The sequence below is a fragment of the Gopherus evgoodei genome, chromosome 16, assembly GCF_007399415.2.
Source record: "Gopherus evgoodei ecotype Sinaloan lineage chromosome 16, rGopEvg1_v1.p, whole genome shotgun sequence".
NCBI classification, from domain to species: domain Eukaryota; kingdom Metazoa; phylum Chordata; order Testudines; family Testudinidae; genus Gopherus; species Gopherus evgoodei.
Window position 1 is genome coordinate 9,957,386 of NC_044337.1, and position 19,329 is coordinate 9,976,714.

Sequence of the window (19,329 nt, forward strand, 5' to 3'; positions counted from 1 at the left end):
CACCCTGGCACCATCACAACGTGCCCGTACATCCTCCGTCTGCGTCTGCCATGGCATGTCACCGTGCCCCTTCACTGCCCCCGAGGACGGTGCAGCAGGAGGTGCATGGTCAGTGGTATTTCACTAGCACGCACGTGCTAGGCTTCCACTGAGTCAGAGGTCAGTGCTTTCGCCGCTCTCTTTTCCCCACCTAGGCTATCATTGCTGAATACCCTGGCTACCTAGTAAAGAAATCTCGCCCACCATGGCCGTGCCCTTTAGCCCCATCCAAGAGTTAATTTCTTTTGTTGTTTACGGGAAGTACGTGCTCCCCCCACAACCCGATACACTTTAATTCGATCCTGCAGGTACAGAACCCTGATCTGCCTTGTGTCAACCTTTACACAAATGAAGTTAGCCCATCGATGCGTCCTTCAATTCCACTCATTAGGCCGAGCGCACCTACGCGCAGTAACAGAGTTACACCGAGAAACAATGGCCCCCCGGCCCTGACAGCAGTCTCTATTCAATTTTGCTGACATTTGTTTATGGAGGAGCAGCCGGCTGACGTCAAACCGAGCCAGGAGAGGCCAGGCGTCGGGCTCAGCTGGCAGTCAGTGGGCAGGCTTCAGCGGAGCTATGCGTTGCTTGTTTTTAATCAGGGTTTCTAGTAAGTGTGTGTGCTGGGGAGCGTGTGTGCGGAGGAAGGAGGGGGGATCAGAGGCAAGGAAGAGGTCAGGTGCTTTGGAAAAAAAGGATGGGCGCAACAAAGGTCAAAGCAGTTCTTGAAGCAGGGCTCCAGCAGGATCCTGCAGCCTCCAGGAAGTTGTATTACCCTTCCAGGGCATGACAGTACAATACAAGGGCTCCAGATTCCCTTTGGGGCCACAACCTTGCCCCTCAGGGGCTCCATGTCAACCTTAGAGTCCCCACTGTAACTTTCAAGGGTTCCCTGATTCCTTCAAGGGACATTGCCACAACATTCAGGGCTCTGCACTGTCCTGAGGCACCCCTGCTGTAAAGTGGGATGCCCAGCTGATTCTGCTGTAGCCTGTAGGAGTCCAATATTCCCTTCGGTGGGACCCCCTGTAACCTTCAGGAATTCTTTGCTGCCCTGTATGGATGTAGTACTTGATGAGTGGGACCCGCCTGGCTCATTGGGGACCAGTGTGTCTTTTGGGGGTGCTAGCTGGTTCTTGGAGGGGCTTGGTCTCAGGGAGCAGTAATGCTCATGGGCTCTCTGCTACCCTCCAAGCTGGGCTGTCACCGTAACCTGGCTGCCTGCTTGCTTGCTCGCGCTCTTGAGTATAGGAAAGAAGGAAGGGATGCTGCACAGGGCCCGCTTACACAGACAAAGGTAAAACTGCGACAGTGACCCTCAGGGAAAAAAGGAGACTGCTTGCAGACGGCAATGGTGGAGCACATCTGAAGGGGGAGAGATCTGCCATATATCAGTCTTTGATTATCAAGTGTTTCTTCGAACATAGTTGTGCTCAGGCCTAAAACACCCCGACCCTGGGTGACTGAAGACTCTCTGCTTCCTGTCTTGGCATTGAGGTATCTGACTGGGGATTAATCCCCCAGGAGTCTGCCCTTTCTGGTCCTTGACACAGCTACCTCATTGCTTTGGTGTTTGTGCCTGAGAGGTAATCCCCACCCCCGCAAAGTTAACACTTCGCTCTCCTTGACACCATTGTCTTAGGACATTGGCAAGAGAGGCCCATGGCACCATAAAGTTAACCCTGGATGTGCTGATTTAGGGCCCGATCCTGGCAAAGGGCAGAGCAATAGCAAGTCAATGGGAATTGAGGGTGCTCAGCACCTGACAGGGTTGAGCCCTCCATGTTGGCAGAGTAACTCCGTCACGGAGTCACCGGGCGATGCTCTGGAACTGCTCCCCACCAAGCCAGGCAGGACTTTGGGGAGCCTCCTCTCTCTCGGAGCAGACTTGTTCAGGGCAAGAAGCTCACACGGCTTCACCTCCTGGGTCTCTCCTTGGAGCATTCAGCATCCTCTGCCCCTCCGTGCCCTTCCCACAGCGAGTCCATCCCAGCGGGGTCCTGGGGAAGCCACAGGGTCCTGCACCCCCACTTTGCAGTCAGACGTGACTCTCAGCCAGACAGTAAAACTGAGGTTTATTCGATGACAGGAACAGGGTCTAAAACAGAGCTTGTAGGTACCACGAACCGGACCCCTCGGCCGGGTCCATTCTGGGAGGTAGTGAGCAAGATCCCCCACGTCTGCACTTCACTCCTCGTCCCCAGTCAGCTCCAGACTAACAACCCCCCCCAGCCCCTCCTCTCTGCTCAGCTCCTTTCCCGGGACACGAGCTCACCTGATCCCTTTGTCTCCGACACCTTCAGCTGGCACCTTTGCAGAGGAGGGGCCCAGGCTATCAGTTGCTAGGAGACAGAGTGCCAGGCATTTAGGTGCACTGGCCCTTTGCTCTGCCAGATACTTAAGAACTGCCATGGGGACACTGAGGCACCAACACAGTATTCAGAGAAAACATTAAGAACATTCCTAGTTCATCACACTCCCTTCCCAGAATGCACTGAACAGGCTGCTCGTCCTGCGGGAGCTAAGCGCTCCCCAGCACCTGACCCTGCTCTGAGTCCTCAGGCAAATTTCTCCTTCATTTTAAAGTATCCAAATTGTATTGCTTCCCTGTGAGTCAGGCCACTTGGTTTATATCCTTCAGTGCCAGAGGGAGATTTATGAGAGGAGAACCTGGCTCAGAAGTTTTATTTTCTAGATGACGAGTCATGCCATTAGATATATAGCATTATGAATCACTGCAATAGCATCAGATTTGCTCTTTAAGGCATAATAAGACTGACACCCCACACCCACACATACCCATATAATGGATTGATGGTTCCCCTCACAGGATGGCTACTTTGTTTGTTTTGACGTGAACAAGACATAAAGGTCCATAAAGCCCCATCATGCCATACATTGAGTCTATGCTTAACAAATATTAGGAAAATGAATGACCCACGTACCCCATCTATCCTTGATGTGAGTGCAGATGGGTCTTTCTTCTCTTATTGTTTGTGCCATGGGGAACACAAGGCTTGCTTAGTTTTCATGGCTCAGAGGCTCAGCAATTGAATACAGAAACATTTTAACAGTCTGCCAACAGTTCAAAGCCGAGTGAGAAAGGGAGTGATGGAAAATCATTTCTGTCAGACAGCTCTTTGGAGGCCGCTGGAAAATGACCTGTGGGCCCCAGTCCAGCTCCCAGGATCTTGAACACAAAGGAAGTTCCATCACCAGGACTGACTGAGGAACAGTTGCTGGATAATGGGGAGGGAGAATCTACTTCAAGTGCCCAAACTTTCAGGTCAGCCTTTTCATAAGGTGTCAGCACTTACCATGGGGCTTAGGATTTCCAAAGAGCTCAGAGAGTTGGGTGCATGTTGGGTGCTGAGCATGTCTGAAAATGTGGCCTCAACTGGAGTTGCTGAGGACTTGGAAATCTGGCCTTACTTATTCTTTGGATCAAAGAACTTTTGTGGTTAGTGCATGCCTCATTTTCAGGAAGAATTACAAAGGGGAAAATATGTATAAGGGAAAAAATGCAGGCAGGTTGAATGTGGAAGTGGATGTCTTTGAGGTAATCTGGCTATAGACTGTTTAGATGGATCATTACGATAGAAATTGGCTATTCTGGTACATTTTGTGTCTTGCATTGGTTTCTCAGGTAAGCCTCTCAAACCTTAATCTCTGTATTCCCCCAGTGACTGACTTCTTGGCAAAACCAACCTCAGCAATAACGAATGAGAGTTCCGCCTGTTTCTTGTTACTCCATGGTAGAGAAAAGGGATAAAGGGAATTTGAACACAGATATCTTAGTTTCTAGGAATAGAGCAAGAGTCAGGCTAACACTAGCTCTAATAATGCAAGATTTCAAGGCAGGGCCTGGGCAAGTGGAAAGTGAGTGGGGAAAAAACTGTAAGAGATGCTGTTTTTCGACCTTGTGTTCGATAAGAATGGAACACAGACTGTAGCAGGAATTGCTGAGAAAAGTAAGCTATCAGAAGGAATATGTATAAACAAGATGCTGTTGTTGATCATTATTGTCTGTAACAAAAGGTATAAATGTTTGCCCCAATTGTTTATCTAACGGAGACTGCCTGGGACGGGGGGAGGGGGTACTCTCCCCTTGCAAGTTTAAGGAAAATAAACTGTCTCTGACATGTTGCAACCAACCTAAGAGTGAAGACTGTGTTTTCTTCCACATCTCCTTCAAATGGTACTGGGAACAGCCACTTTGCCAGGAGGAATGGGTACAGGACTCGAAATCAGCATGTCTCTCAAAAACAAGAGGAGCTTCTAATTCAACGCTAGACTCCTGGGTTCTATTCTCAATTCTGTGGCTCATGCCTTGGGATACCATGGCCAACTTACTTCACCTCCCTGTGCCTCAGTTTTCCCACCTGTAAAATTGGGATAATAATCCTCCTTTATCACATCGGAGTGCCTGTGACACTAAAAGGAAGTCATGGGGTTCCCCTATGTCCATCTATCCATTTTGCCTAAATATAAATTGAGTGCACGCTCTCATGATGGTGAAACTGAACAAGATGCTGAGAAGAATTATCCTCTTGCAGCTCATTGCAAAGGGCATTGAGAAAGGAGCACCCATCTATTAGGCCATTGTGGATCATCCCAAAAGAGGTAGTGTAGTGGGGCAGCTGCCCCACTCCTGGAGAACAGGGGTTAAAACAGCCAAGCTAGGCTGATTGGAGTAGCAGCCACAGCTGTGGCCAGCTCAATTAGGGCCCAGCTGGCCCTGACAAGAGGGCTGTGGGACAGAAGCTGGAGGACTCTCTCTCCAGCCCTGGAGGGAGAGCGCTTAGCTGCTGGGGAATATACAGTACCTGAAACTGGAGCGGTGCTCGAGAATAGGGCAAGGGAGCTGGCGAGCTCCAGTCTGGTAAACCCCCAGGCTGAGGTCTTGGTGAAGGCCTACAAAGATCCTGGGGCTGCAGAGGTTCGGCCTGGGAATAGACAGAGGCAGCTGGTCCAACCTCCTTGCCAGTGATAAGTGGCAATGAGAGACTGCAGTTTGCCCCAGGGAGCGGGGGCTAGATGGTGACTGGCAGTAGCCACTGAGGCAAGGTGGGTAGAGAGGGTTCGGGGTTCCCCTGGGAGGGGAGACCCAGACGGTGGGTTACTGCTGGGGGCAGAACCCAGAGGAAAAGGGGCACCAGGGTCCGGGAGGGACATGGGGGGCTCTAAGGCAGGCGAGACACTGGCCTGCAGAGGGAGCTCCGGGCTGGACAAGAGCTAATTCCCAGGATAACCAGTAGGAGGCGCTGCGCCGGTGAGTGTCACTTCCCTACAGGTAGATACAGGTCTTATCTTTCTTATGCCTCCATCATCCTATATTGGATAGCAGACTTTTCCACTGTGACCCTCCATTCAATGGGCTGGCATTCAAAGCTGTTTTCCCTCTTGTGCATCATGCATTTGTCAGCTGTACTGTGTAGTCTGACTGTCTCTAGGCCCCATCTGTTACCCTCTGGTCTCCGAGATGCACCCTGTGACTTGGCTACATGGTCTCCATGCATTTCCAAGGCACCAATAACAGGTATATCTAGGCAACACTGCACAAGTTCCAAAGGAACATCACATCCCTCTGGAAAGAAGAACCAAGGCCATCCAAGAGATGGGATCGGCTCGATCTCTGGTGGCAGTTAGCCACAGAGCCAAGACTAACATCCTGCCTTTTTGTACCATTAATTTGACATTGGAGTCCATGAACCACATGATCCTCCTTGTCAAACGCAGCTATGGCTGTGAGGAGTGTAGCAAGAAGCATCCTTGAGATACAGCAGCCAGTTCATACCTTTGTAATGATCACAGGGCAAATCCCATGCAGATAAATGCTACAGGTTTTTACAGCACCTAACACAATGGGGTGCTGATCCATGAGAAGGGTTCCTAGGCACTAGAACAATATAAATAATTCCCCACTCATCAGAGAGCTAAGGTTCTGCACCTAGCTAGACAGAACTGTAATCTCAGGTTAGACCTCGGTTGCAGGGCATTTCAAACTCAGCAGCCTGGTTCAGTGGGCTTCAATGCTACTCCACATACATTACATCTAAGAGAGGTAATAAAAATAAAGGCCTTCCCAGACCAGGGACTCTGTCCAGGATTATGGAGTTTGTGTCTGCAAGTCTGTTCCGGGTTCAGAGCAAAGGAAGGTGAAATTCCCCTACTGTTACTGGAAGGCGATCACATCTTCTAGTGCTCACACCCTCCTCTTCTCCGGCTGCTTCTCCCTGGGGAGCAGTATCTCCTGCAGTTCATCCTGTGGAGGGACATCAACATTCTGCCAGAAAGCTCGGGGTGCTGGAAAGGATCCGGATGGGCAATGCGCTGGCTTCTATTATTGATGGGAACCGAGGGAGCGGCAGAGGAAACTGGAAAACCTGGCAGCATCAGACAACATTCATACTGTAGCGACAGTCCCGTCCAGGCGAGTCGGCTTTGCTTTCACACCTAGAATACAAAGCTCCCTATTATAGCACAATAGGACAGATCAGAATGGGGCTATTCTCTCGTCTCACTAATGCATGTCGGATGTGGACAAGATCCATATCAGGAAGAGGCCCAAGTGGCTAAACTTTGCACAGAGTATTAATGAAAGAATGATGAATGCCAATTAACAGATATAACTTCACCCCCTTCACTCAGTAACAACGTTGTCCCCCGTCGCTCTGGCTCCCTTGCAACTTTGTCCATGGAAAAATAAATTACTGGCACTGACCTTCCATGTCTTCAGACTCTGTTTAGGGGGAGTTATCTACGTGCACAGCATGTTTTCTTTTCTTTCTGAAACCTGCCTGGCCTTCCACTTCTGCGCAGTCTAGGAGGACAAGGACCTTTGGAGAAGCTGGCGAGAGAGAGCTGCAGTGTTGGAATCAAGGATCTGTGAATGCCAGGTTCCTGGGCACTGCTGCCGATCACATGTACAGATTTTTCCTCCCCTCCCCTAAAACAAACAGCTCTGGGATACCACAGAGAAACAGCCCTGAAAAATGTCATCAGTGGGAAGGAGCACAAATGTCTGTTCCCTTGAACAGACATCAAGGGATAAGAGCAAAATATCACAACCTTGTATGCGGTGCCTCCTGGCCAGCTGTAGGTCAGAAAGAGCTCTGAGTAAACCCACATCTGACATGCTGCAGCTCCACTTTGATTGTTTTCCTCCCTGCATTTGCTGAGGCTCTCGGCGCTACTGCATCCCAATTCATTTTCTCAGTCCATGGTTCTGGCTTCCCCAGGTCCAGGTTTGCTCTGCTTCCGGGTCAAACGGAGATGTCATCAGAGAGAGTGATTAACTCATGGAAATTAGAGATGGAAAGGGATGGGCTGGCCATACCTACACTGGCTTGTGAGCCTCACAGAGACCTTCCCAAGCTGATCTGCAGGTGCTTCGATAGTTGACTGTCAACAAACCCTCCTATCGTCTCCCATCTGCCATCACTTCCTGCTTCTCCTCTTCCCCAGAGCATCCCAAGATGTGTGCTCGTGGATCTGGGGAGATGCTACACTACCAGTGTTCCCAGGGTTTTTCCCAGCAAACATGGACGTGCATTTCACTCGAATTCAGCCTGCGGAGCGCACTTTCTTAGGGGATGCTTTCCTTGCAAATTGCTACCCCCGAACGCCATGTTACAGAGCAAATCCCTGCAGGAAACGTGCGCTACCTCCCTGTGATGACAAAGCACCCTGGCTCATGTTATCCAACTGGGCCTCTGGATCACACAGTTATGGGGTTTCTTACAGCTCCTTTCAATCTCCCATTTTCCCCGGCATGAGCTCTGGCACAGTGACTGTTTGGAGCGCGCCAAGACTTGCTGTCCTGGTGCATCCCCTCACAGTGAGAGCCAGCGCTGCAGCACGTCCACCTCAGTTTCCCCACAATAATCTTAAACCTACTCCCGACATAGAGCTGATCTGATCTTCCAGCAAATCCACCTTTACACGGTAACAGCAAACTTTAGACAAATTTCCAACTCCTCCCCCAACCCCTCCCCAAAAAACCAAAAACGGAATCTTCCACCTAGCTGGGCTCAATATCCAGCCCCCTTCCTTACTGGTAGGTCCCGGCTGCAATGACAGTCTTCACATCCACCAACAGGTACGTGGGCTCTGGTCACCCCAGCAATCCCACCTCCTCCTACCATGGGCCCTGGCCAGCCAAAGTCCTCAAACAGCTCCTGGCCCTCACCCAGGCTTCATGCCCTCAACCCCCACCCCCAGCAGGAGCAATCTGTCTGCTCTCCTCCCAGCCAACCTCTGCAATTAGCTCCCCTTCTTTCCTCCCCAGCCAGTTACTCCTATTGCTGGGCCTTCCTCCTCACAGGTCCCACATCCAGAGCAGGTGGCAGCAGGGTGAGGCTCAGTGAACTAGGCTGACTGCCCCCCAGATTCCTGGTCCTTTAAGGGGCAGGCCACTCTGTCACAGGGGGTTCAACCATCAGGGATGGAAAGTAAATTCTTTGCCCAGGTGCTCAAATAGCATGCAGGCGAGTGCAGTTTGAAAACCCAAACAGAATCAAATAGAATGGATTCCCCACTCCGCCCTGAGCATCTGCCTTGGGAATAGTTGGGAATGGATGTGTGATAGTGATATCAGTTTAAAGGCAGGTATCAGAGCCAAAGCCCTATTGGAATCCCATTCTCAAATGCCTATTAATTATTATTAGCTGTCCCATAGTAGCACTTAGGGTATGTCCATATTAGATTGCAAACCCAGGTCTGTAGGACCTGGGCTTGTGGTCCCATGTATTTCCAAGCCAGCACTTGAGCATCCACATGGCATTGTAAACCTGGGTTTACAATTGCTGGACTCGGGTCTCACACATATACTAACATATCCCTACTGCACCACACAGACTTTCTGACTCCAGTCTGCCACTGGAGCTGCGCCCACACTGCAAAACAACAGGGCTTGGGAGTGGCAGGTTAGACAAACTGCCATTGCTTTTGCCTGGACCTACTCAGAGCAGGTTTACATGACATGGCGGTAATAACACCAGCTCTTTGTCTGCACTAGAGCCCCCATGTTGCAGCAGCTCAGGGAACTTCTAAGAGAAAACTTAGGGCAAATGCAGCCACAGATTTGAGAGTCTTGTGGGGGGTGCATTACTTTTAATTACAGCCCCCCTCCTAGCACAGCACTCGAAAGAGGTTAGAAAGGATGGGGGAGTGGAGCATGTGAAGAAGGGATTTCCCTCCTGCTCTCCTTTCATGGCCTCATTTTCATCAACGGGCTACAACCTTTCAGGCAGCGCAGCCCATCGAACGAAGACAACCTTGTGGTCTCTGAGGGGGGTTTCTTAGTTGGGGATAACTCCAGGCTGCTTCTGTGGCTCAGTGCTCAATGCAAACACCGCACACTTCCTCAGCCCTGAAGCAGTGCCTCCCTCAGCCGAGACCATGGGCCTGCTCTCATGTGCTGACTGGAGCTCCTTCTGTTCCAGCACGGAGGCCCCATGGCCGAGCCTGGCTGGCTGTGATGCTCAGGCTGGGGTACCGTCGGAGTGGCACATGCTAATAGGAATGCCAGGAAGAGCCAATGAGAGCCTTCCCAGTTGGATTTTTCTGCTTGGCTCTTGGCCGTTTACTTGGCCATATTTAAGGACAGATGGCCAATTCGTGTCTGAATCTCCTTCTGCTTATCCCATCTGCTCTGTGCTGCAACGGAGAGTGAGAGAGAGAAGAGGGGGAAAGGGAGGTGGGCAGCAAGCTGCAGCTGGGGATTCCGGTAGAGTTGGTTTCATCGGTGGGGCTGTTTGCAGTTCCCTTTGCGACCCATCACCTCCAGCCACAGCATTCCAAGGATTCCGCGAACTGGAGCGTTTCCCAGGCAGGCGGCACTGATGGGCAGCCTCCTGCAGCCGTCGAGGATGGGTGGGTGAAGCATTGATGAAGAAGAAGGACCAGCCCTCAGGGGATAAACCTCAGTGCACATTTACTGATCAAGTTCCCAGCGCAGCCCTGTTTGTGCAGAGAAGCAGGTGGGTGTTGTCGCCTCCTTAAAATATATATTGACCATACCGATACTTTCCAGCCTGTGTAAGGGAAGAGAAGGTAATAAGTGTAGATAAAGGCCTCTCTAGCACTATTAGGAGAGCACCTTTGGTCAGGGGCCAGGGGCCACAAACAAGGCCATCATTTAAGGCTTCTGGCCTACTGGGAAGTGTCAAGTGTTGGCTCAGCTGAGCCTTTTCAGAGGAGGCCAGATCCATGCAGAGACACAGGGGAGGGGAGCTGGATGCACACTGGTAACAAGAGAATGCAAAGTGCAGCCAGTGGCATCAGACCACAGATAGTAATGAAGAATTGTGCTACCATCTAAAGAAACCTCCCCACCCCGCACACACACACTCACAGTGGTATGGTGCATGCGGGACGATCTGCCACAGGACTCTCACATGCACACAGGCTGTGGAGTGAGAGGTCTCCGCTTGGGGCGGGGGAGGTAAAGAAACGTCCCCATAGAGTTCAGTGGACCTTGGGCAGCTCCTTCAGCTGAGGAAGAACAAGGGTGCAAAGGGAGCCTGGCCTCTCCTCTTACCAAGGCCATGTGGGAGGTGACGGTACCTAGACTGCCATGGGTGTTTTTGACCATGCCCCCTGGCAGCTCCAGTCACGCGGCAAGCCCTGCCTGCAGGTTCTGGACTGTGCTCTTTGCTGAGAGGGCGACACGGCTAGAGATTGACGCTGAAATTACTCACATTTAAAATTCAATAAAGGTCCCAGAGGTCTCCTAAAATTCTAACTAGAAGTTCATTTGTCTCCTTACATACAAACAGAGCTTTGAATCCATCTCCCGCAGGAGACGAGATTAATCTCCCCTTGCTCCCCTTCCCCCGCAACCCTCTAAGCGTTTCTGCAGCTGGCTGAGCTGCTCTGGGAGAGATTTTTTTTTTTTTTGGTTGGTTGATGGGGGAAAGTGCAATGCAAACGAAAATAATATCTTGAAAGAGGAAGATCCCAGCCAGTCAGGTTTGCCCCCTCAAACCAGCATCCCCTGGCTGGCTATCGGTGCAGAAGGTGGATTCCTGCAGGTAACCAGCATTCTGTGCATGCACCAAATCTTCTAGGTCTCAATACTGTGATGTTCAGAGTGTGGGAGGGGAAGCATAAGCTCCATTCTCTTCCCGCTGCCTCTCTGGGTTAGTGGCCTGGCTCGTTTTCCAACGGCCTCTTCCAGGGGACTTGGAGGTTTACAGAGTACGCAAACCTGATGTCTCTCTCTTTCTCAGCCTGTGCCTCTGGGTGATTATCAGGAGCGGGGCTGCTAGTCAATCACACAGCTGCAGAGAGCTAAGAAGTCAAAGAAGCAGAAAGGTGAGAATGATAATATTACAGGCTTTGCTGCACTCAGAGCTGGACGAATTCCCCTGCCCGGTCGTTGCAGGAGATGGACGTTCCCCCAGCTCAAAGTTGGAGAGCAGTGCCAGGGAAACTCCAGGTGCAATGAGAATCACCTTGCCTAACCCAAGAGGTGGATGCGAGGCCAATGCAGGGTAGGAATACATTGGTGGAATAGCAGGGGCTAAGCTCAGCAGACCAAATGACCATGGCAGACATCTAAACCGCACCCTTCCAAAGGCAGGGTGGAGTGCTTGGCATTGGAGCCTGTCTGAGAAAACGCTGTTGTTACATGTCTCTTCCTGTGGAGCTGTTCAACGGCTGCTGTGTTCACTTGATTGCATTCTGTGCCAAGGGTCACGGGGAGAGGGAGCCTTTCCATAAGACAGAACAAAGATGAACGATGGACAGAATCCTTCGTGTTTCAGTGCAATAGCTGAACTGAGCAATAGATGATGGAGGAGAGGAAGAAACCTCAGGTTACTCAGTGAACTGACAGTAAAGACTATGTTGCACCTCTCTCTGAAACTCTGACTGACCGTTGTCAGAGACAGGATCCTGGCACGGATGGACCAATGTTCAAACCCACTATTACAGTGCCTGTGGTGTTACGGTGCAGGAGCAGACTGAAGCAGTACAAAGACAGCAGACTAGCCTACACCCTGACATGGTCCCCAGAGACCTCTAGTGAGAAGATGCCTCCCAATGCATGCCTTAGTCATAGCCTCTGCCTATTCGCATCTGGCTCAACTTACGCAGGAAGCAGAGGACTGAAGCTCACTTGACACCAAGCTGGGTAGTAGTTATAAACTGAAGTGGCAACAAAGTCACCCGCTCCACTCAAGACAGTTGAGTCGCATCAATTTGATTGGTAGAGATGGAGTTCTCAGTGGAGAACAGGCAGCCCTTTCACTGAAAAGCCTTCATTAATAGCCCATGTGTCGCAGCTCAGATAGCCAGAGAAGGTCATGAATAGGTGTTTGAATTTTGAAATGAATTTCCTTGGGCCGGGCTCACCCCACCTGTCACTGAGTCCCACGGACACTGGAGCACTTGAGTAGCTGGAAAAACGTTTGCAGGAAGAGAATTTTGAAGATCCATGTGTGCAAGTATTTGCAGAAAGCAAAGTTTGAATCCTCAGACCCAAGCCCTGGCACATGAAGGGCTTGTGCATCCAATCTGCAAACAGAAATACTATCCTGTAAGTGACTTTTTGGACCAGTTGCAGCCTGACAACACACAGGAAAATTCAAATATTCACTATCAAAGAATCGATCCACAGGTTATTTACTAAATAAATGTGAAGAACTCATTATCTGCTTGCAGATAAACCACTGGAGAGCATTAGCTCCATCAACTGAGTATTACCCACAGGAGATGGCAAATGGGAGTTTTTGGAGGAATAACTGTGGCTCCTGTGCTTGGAGGAAAACACTAGGCTAGTTAGTGTGTGATTCATGTTGCATGGCTGTTGCAGTGAAGTCTCTCTCTCTGGTCTGAGTATTCACACCAGGCCGGACATCTTGGGGTTTGAGCAGTAGTCCTAGATGCAACATTTGTTGTTTGTGCTAAAGGTCAATCAATATCTCCATCTCCACAATGCCTGAGACCAGCCCCAGTCCCCAAGCTTGATGCTGGAGGAGGATGCTTTGCTGGCCAATGTTTTATTACCTTTCCCTTCTGCTCTCTTACAGAGTTGTTGTTCCTTCCAGCAAATCATCACCTAGAGCCAGAGTGTCATTTTACAGCTTATCCCACATCAGGGGCAGCACGTAGCTACCCTGCCCTGGGAGCAGGCCGGGAACTGCAGTGGGACTTTGAGAATCACCTGGTTCCTCCTGGTCTCCCCATACTCTGGGGTGGGGGAAGTGCCAGCTCTATGCTTGGTACAGATCACTTCCCCGTCAGTACTGGTGCGCAGTGAGGGAGGGAGGAGTAAAGGCTCATCCCACTGCAGGCCCCATCTGCCCGTTTATGCAGGATGGGGAGTAACGCTGCATTAAAAGCTTCTGTCCCTTTCCCACACTGACCCATGATATGGGACAGAACGTGCAGGGGGAAGCTAGTGACCTCTTACATCCTTGCTTTGATGCCTAAAGTAGCTCACAATTGTGCTCTCAACAGGAAAGACACTTTCAAAGAACCAAAACAGGGCGAAGACCCAGTGCAGGGGAGGGACAGGCAGGGGAATGGTGCACGTCTGTATGCGCATATAACTCAGCTCTGGCTGGGGAGGGCACTGCTCCCAGTGACTCCAGTGGAGAGGAAGAATGGCCTGGTAGCTGGGCCTGGTAGCTAGAACCCAGGAGAACTTGCGTTCAGTTCCTGGCTCTGCCACTAACTCTCTGTGTGACCTCAGGCAAGTCACTAAATCTGCTGTGCACCTCCGTGGTGTAGGGTAAAACCCATTAATAGCTGTAAGCTGCTCAGATACTACGGTGAACTCCTCTAGTGAGACAGGGAGTTGGTAGCCAGAGCTCAGTCTGGTCCTTTATCTCCAAGTAAAACGCCTGACCCTAGCTCACCACTTTGATGCATGGGGAGGACAGGGAGAACACTGTGCTCCCAGAGGAGTAGGAATTCTCCGTGTGAGGAGCAGCAGGGATGGAACCTAGGTTCGCTGGACACTGAGCAAGATCCATGTCACCACTCCACAGTTCTGGCCCAGCACCGACTGACAGGCTGTGAGCCTGGAGAAGCCAAGTACCACCAAATGTGCTCCCCACAGAGGGCCTGTCTGGCAGTGCTCATGGGGGTCCTGACTGTTCCAGGCTTGCTACTTAAGCCTGGGGTGGGGAGGGACACCACAAAGTGGTCTGTGCAACCAGGTGGATCCCCATCTGGGTCTGTGACAGACCCTGCTCCTTCGCCTTGCTTTGATTCTTGGCTTCTGACCTCGGCATTGGTTCTTGGTTTCTGACTCCAGCCCTACCCACTAGGCCTGACTGACCCATGCCCTGGCCGTGACAATTTGGTAGGACTAATTTCAATAGGTAGTGAATTGAGCCCATGGGCATCGTGAAAGTTTCCACTGCATATTCTCCTACCGGCAATCCTAACCCTGTAGGATGCCAACTTCTTTATAACAGAGGGCCCTGCATCATTTCATCCCCAATTCTTTCTGGAAATGGGGACGCTGTGCTCTCCCCAGTAGAAATCATGTCTGGGGCACCCAGGCTGCCATGCAGTGTACATCTTGGCTCTCTCCCCACACTGGGACAGAGAGACCTGACTCAGTTTCCCACAGTAGCGACGGTGAGTTATTACTCAGGGCTCATGGCTGGCAGCTGTGAATTATGGCTGATTGGCTCTGAATCCGTAGGGAGCTGTCTCAACCAGCAGAGGATGCAGAGCTAATGGGGAGGAGTAACCTGCTGAAAGCGACTAAAGCACAAGGAGGGGAGGAGCAGAGAAAGAGAGGAGCAGAGGGAAGGACTGGAAAGAAAGGGGCAGGCAGAACAGATGATACAAAGGTTTAAAAATAAATGTAAAAGGAGGAGGCAGAGAAAGGGGAAGAGAATGGAACAGAAGAAAATAGGAAGTGATATGAAATAATTGAGAGAGAGAGAGAGGGATAGATGGCAAAAGACAGCGAGCAAGCTGTGGTGGGGGTGGATATGGAAGACAAAAGGAGTTAATTACCTGTGTCCTACCACAGACAAAACCAGGGCCCCTAGCAGGACTGTGGGTGGGTAAGTGGGGCCTGTAACAAAGGCAAGCATCGAAGACGCCAGCCGGACAAAGGAGGCCTAGGCCTGGGCTGCAGTGCAAAGGTACCACACGGCCACCGTCTGGCACATAACATGTACTCAGCGGACCACCATCCGCCAACACCACACGCATCTACCTCTTCCCTGACCTTCTGTGCCGTCTTCTCCTGCACCCCTCTGCCTCTGAGACGTCTCCTCCTGAAGTTCTCAGAGCAGCCTTCCCCCTCTCTTTGGCACGGGATGCACAGGCGCAAGAGAATGTGCAGCTCAGATCCAAGCTCCGCCATTGGCAGGAACAGCTGCTGATGCAGAAAGTGTTGGGGGAAGGGAGGGAAGGCTCCTTCTCCCTCGAATTTGCACGCACATGCATGGAACCCCCGCCTGCAGAGTCAGGCTCCCTTGAGGGGCATGCTTCTCTGTGTGCAAAAGTAGCAGGTGCAGGGAGGAGAACGCGCGCATTAATCAAAGTCTCCGTAAAAGGGTGGTTGGTTTTTCAGGGCCCCAGCAGAAAATACAATTCGGGGCTCGGTTCCAGCTGCGGCCGGTGGGACAGTCTCTCTTCTGTGGGACAGAGGGAGGGAGTGACGCTGCTGCTGGAGAAAGGCAGCCCGTGTCCAACTCACCAAGCCAAACCGGAGGCCCTTCCAGGGCAGGGCACATGGGAACTTTGCTTCTGCTCGGAGCCTGGGAAGAGTGAGATCTGAACTCTGGGCACCCGGAGGGAGGAGGCGGTTGGGAGGGGACGGCCACATCATGGTAGCGAAGGAGGGAGGGGTGATGGGGCGCGTTCCAGGAGGAGAGTGAAATGAGGAGACTGGAAGGCCGCACTGCCTCCTAGCACAGGCCAGCGTATGGGAAAGGGAGGGGTGGAGAAGCTGTCCTACTTCCTGGCGGATGAGCAGTAGCAGCAGGAGCTCTTTAGACTGGCTTGGTCTCGGTCTCTCTCTTTTTTCCCTGCCATTAACCCCTTGCCGGCTGGTGAACCCATTCCCCTTCCCCAAAACAAACTGACATTTTGCAGAGCATCCCGAGGGAACAACCCTGCCCCTACTCTCCATCCCAGTAACATCCCAACCTACCGAACCGCATCACTGTGGCTCAGTGCCCACTCCAGGCTATTCGCCCCCGACACACACACACTGCCTGCTGATTCCCGAATCCCTCTTCGCTCCCCCTTGGCCTTCGGCAGCCTTCAATCTCTGTCCCTGCCCCACACCCTGACTGTGGAGCAGGCAGCCCCCTCTGCTGCTAGGAGTAAGGGAGGGCACTCCAGAGACCGAGCAGCCATTGTCTGGTAGGGTTATTCTGACAGCTGTCTGCCTGCGTGAAGCTGCGAATAGCTCCCTCCTGGCTTCTTCTCGGGCAGCAAGGCAGTGTGTTTATCAGCCTCCGTGCATCAATCCCAGCTCTCAAACGAAATCCTGCCCTGTTTGTTCCTGGTCTGGCTTGGGGAAGAGGTTTTGTTGGTGTCCAGGCAGAAGTTCTCACATGGAGGGAGAGGGCATGCTGACGGGATGGTGCTGGTGGTGGATGCACAGAGGCTGCTTAACACCAAGAGCCAGCAATGTCCATCTTCTATGCTCTCTCACTGCAAACGGGGGAGGGGAAGAAACAGCTGGTGCCGGTGCAGCCCAGGCTAGTAGCATGGCTGCATCAGGGCCATGAAGTCTGCCAGTCTGAGATCTCAGGTCCAGGTGGGGCAGCTAGGGCTACACCTGCTTCCTGACACTGCAATCCTCCTGCACTTCACCCCCCACAAGCGGGAGAAGCTCCCGAGCCTCATTGAAGGATGGGCAGCTTTAAGAGCCATGATCAGGGGCCGGCTGGGCCAAGCCAGGGCACAGAGAGGAACAGAGAACCTTTGCCAAGGACGTGCAGACTCTTCCTATGGATGGAAAGAAGCGGAGGTTGGAGAAAGATGGAGGGATTCTGAGAGGCAGCGGTAGTTGCAAAGAGGAACAGACTGATGGAGGCGGGGGTGGGGGGCAGAAAAAGATGGATGGAAGAGAAACAAGGGAGACTGAGGGAAGAGTGAGAAATGGCTACATGGAGAGAGGCAGGCAGACTGGGGTGGAGAAGGAGACGGAAGGAGAGCGAGGGGCAGAGAGAAGGACGGACAGGGCCAGGAGGGGGGAAGGAGGCAGAGAGAGAGAGGTGCTCTGCCCTCTGAGGGTGTGGGAGAGCGCGGGGGAACCACACTAGGTGGTCACACCTCTGCTCAGGGCTGGGATTGTTTCCAGACCTGCAGCTCCCCTCGTCCCACCCACAGCTGCCGCGCGCTGGCTCGCTCTGAGCCCCTTAATCAAGCGCAGGCTCGGTGCTAATATGTGACTTTAAACAGGTCTGTCATTTTTGGATTAGTGGCCGGGGGTGGGGGTGGGGGAGCAGGGACCGGGGAAATCAGCAAATAAATCTACATCTGATTAACATTTACGTTCCTGTAGGATTTGCAGAGAGCAAGAGACAGGAGAGAACCCAGTGCCAGAGGGGAGGCTGATCCTAGCATCGCTTGCACCTGTTAGAGTAACAGTGACCTCCAGTGGCTGGTTGGGTGAATCCCAGGGGCCTGTTCCCAGGCCCCGTTCCCTATGCACAGGATGGGCTGAGATGTGGGCTGTGATTTGCAAAGTTCTAAGGCACTGAGAATCTCCGCCAGACTCCCCAGGCACATCCAAGGGGTGCCACCCCAGGTCCTGATCCTACATACAAGGCAGCCATTTTCCTGGTTTGTTGAATCTAAGGGGCGTCCATGGGAAAGATCCAGAGCTGTGTTTTCAGCCGTGGATGATCGTTAGGAACGAACACACACACTCTCTCTCTCACTCGCTGCCGGTACTGTTCTGCTTTGCATCTAAGGGGAGAATGATTTGGATACTGAAAGGAGAGCAGGAGAGAGAGAGAGGGATTCGTGAGAAAAGGAGTGATGGAGGGCGAGGGGAGGGAGGGATGCTCCCAGGCTGCTTGAGACACACGGACACAATGCCATGTTTTGGCCTTTCTGTGGTGGTGAGGATAATTTGGTTAGGCTTTCTGATACTGTGACGACTAGTGAAAGATCAATGGATATGACAGAGAGGTATTATTTGTTTTGCGGTAGTGGCTAGAAGCCCTAGTCACGGACCAGAGCCCCATTGTGCTAGGGGCTGTACAAACACAGAACAAAAATACAACGAATTTCCCCAAAGAGCTTCCAAATTGGAGAGAGAGATCGACGGGAAGAAGAGATGAGGTGAGGAAAGGAGGGAGCGACAGGAGTTTCCAGAGCAGATTTCATCCCCACCTCACTCACCTCCTTCGTGTCATTGTCCGGTATCAGTGTGTACAAGGGCACCACCCGGTTAATTTCCAGCAGCACCGGGGCTGGGCTGAGCTGCTCCTTGCCTGGGCGCCGACACAAGTGGCAGGTGGAGGGGCAGCGGCCCTTTTCTTCGCAGTGGATCTCCACGCCTGAGATCAGCTGGTCATCCGAGAGCATCTGCGCTGTCAGCAGGCCCGAGAGGTAGGTGATGAATGGCATGGACTTGAGCTCCTTCTTTGTACCGAGTTCAGTCGTTTCTGTTTAGGGAATGGGGAGAAGGGAGGGTGGGGGAAAAGACCAGGGCAAAATAAATATTAGCCCAGTCAAACATTTTCTGTCGCCAAACCAAACACCACAGCAGTCAGGACAAATGCAGCCGTTTACAGCGCAGGTCGTGTGGGACCAGGCTGGGACAGAGGCACAAGAGAAGGGAAGGTAGATAAAGAGAAATGTGAGATTTTCACATTGCTGTTTGGTGTGGCTGGTTGAAAAATGGGACATATTTTCAGTGAAATGTTTCTAAAGAAATGAACATCTTTGTGTTTTAATTTGCAGATTTGTTTTTTGATTTTTCAATAAAATGAAAACCGACAATTTTTGGTTTTTGAAAAAAAAAATGGTTTCCAGTTGCCCTTTCCCTTTTGTCTCCCTTATTTTCTTCCCTCCCTGCCCCTTTTTTCCAGTGAAACAAAAGGGAAAATACCCATCAGAAAAGAATTTTTTCATAGAACCGTAGGACTGGAAGGGACCTCAAGAGGTGATCTAGTCCAGTCTCCTGCTCTCATGGCAGGACTAAGTATTATCTAAACCATCCCTGACAAGTGTTTATCTAACCTGATCTTAAATATCTCAACTGATGGAGATTCCACAACCTCACTGTGCAATTTATTCCAGTGCTTAACCACCCTGACACTTAGGAAGTTTTTCCTAATGTCCAAC

The 19,329-nt window shown here is 51.6% G+C and overlaps 1 protein-coding gene across 2 annotated transcripts in view; it reads right to left on the reverse strand.

The window, feature by feature from the left end:
• ASTN2 (astrotactin 2) overlaps nt 1–19,329 on the reverse strand; it is a 639,084-nt gene that overhangs the window by 163,738 nt on the left and 456,017 nt on the right. The window contains exon 18 of one of the 2 annotated variants that reach the window (XM_030535214.1): nt 18,382–18,649. In XM_030535214.1, coding sequence (XP_030391074.1) covers nt 18,382–18,649 — 268 coding nt within the window. The remainder of the gene's footprint in view (nt 1–18,381; nt 18,650–19,329) is intronic. The other variant, XM_030535213.1, reaches the window with a different exon arrangement.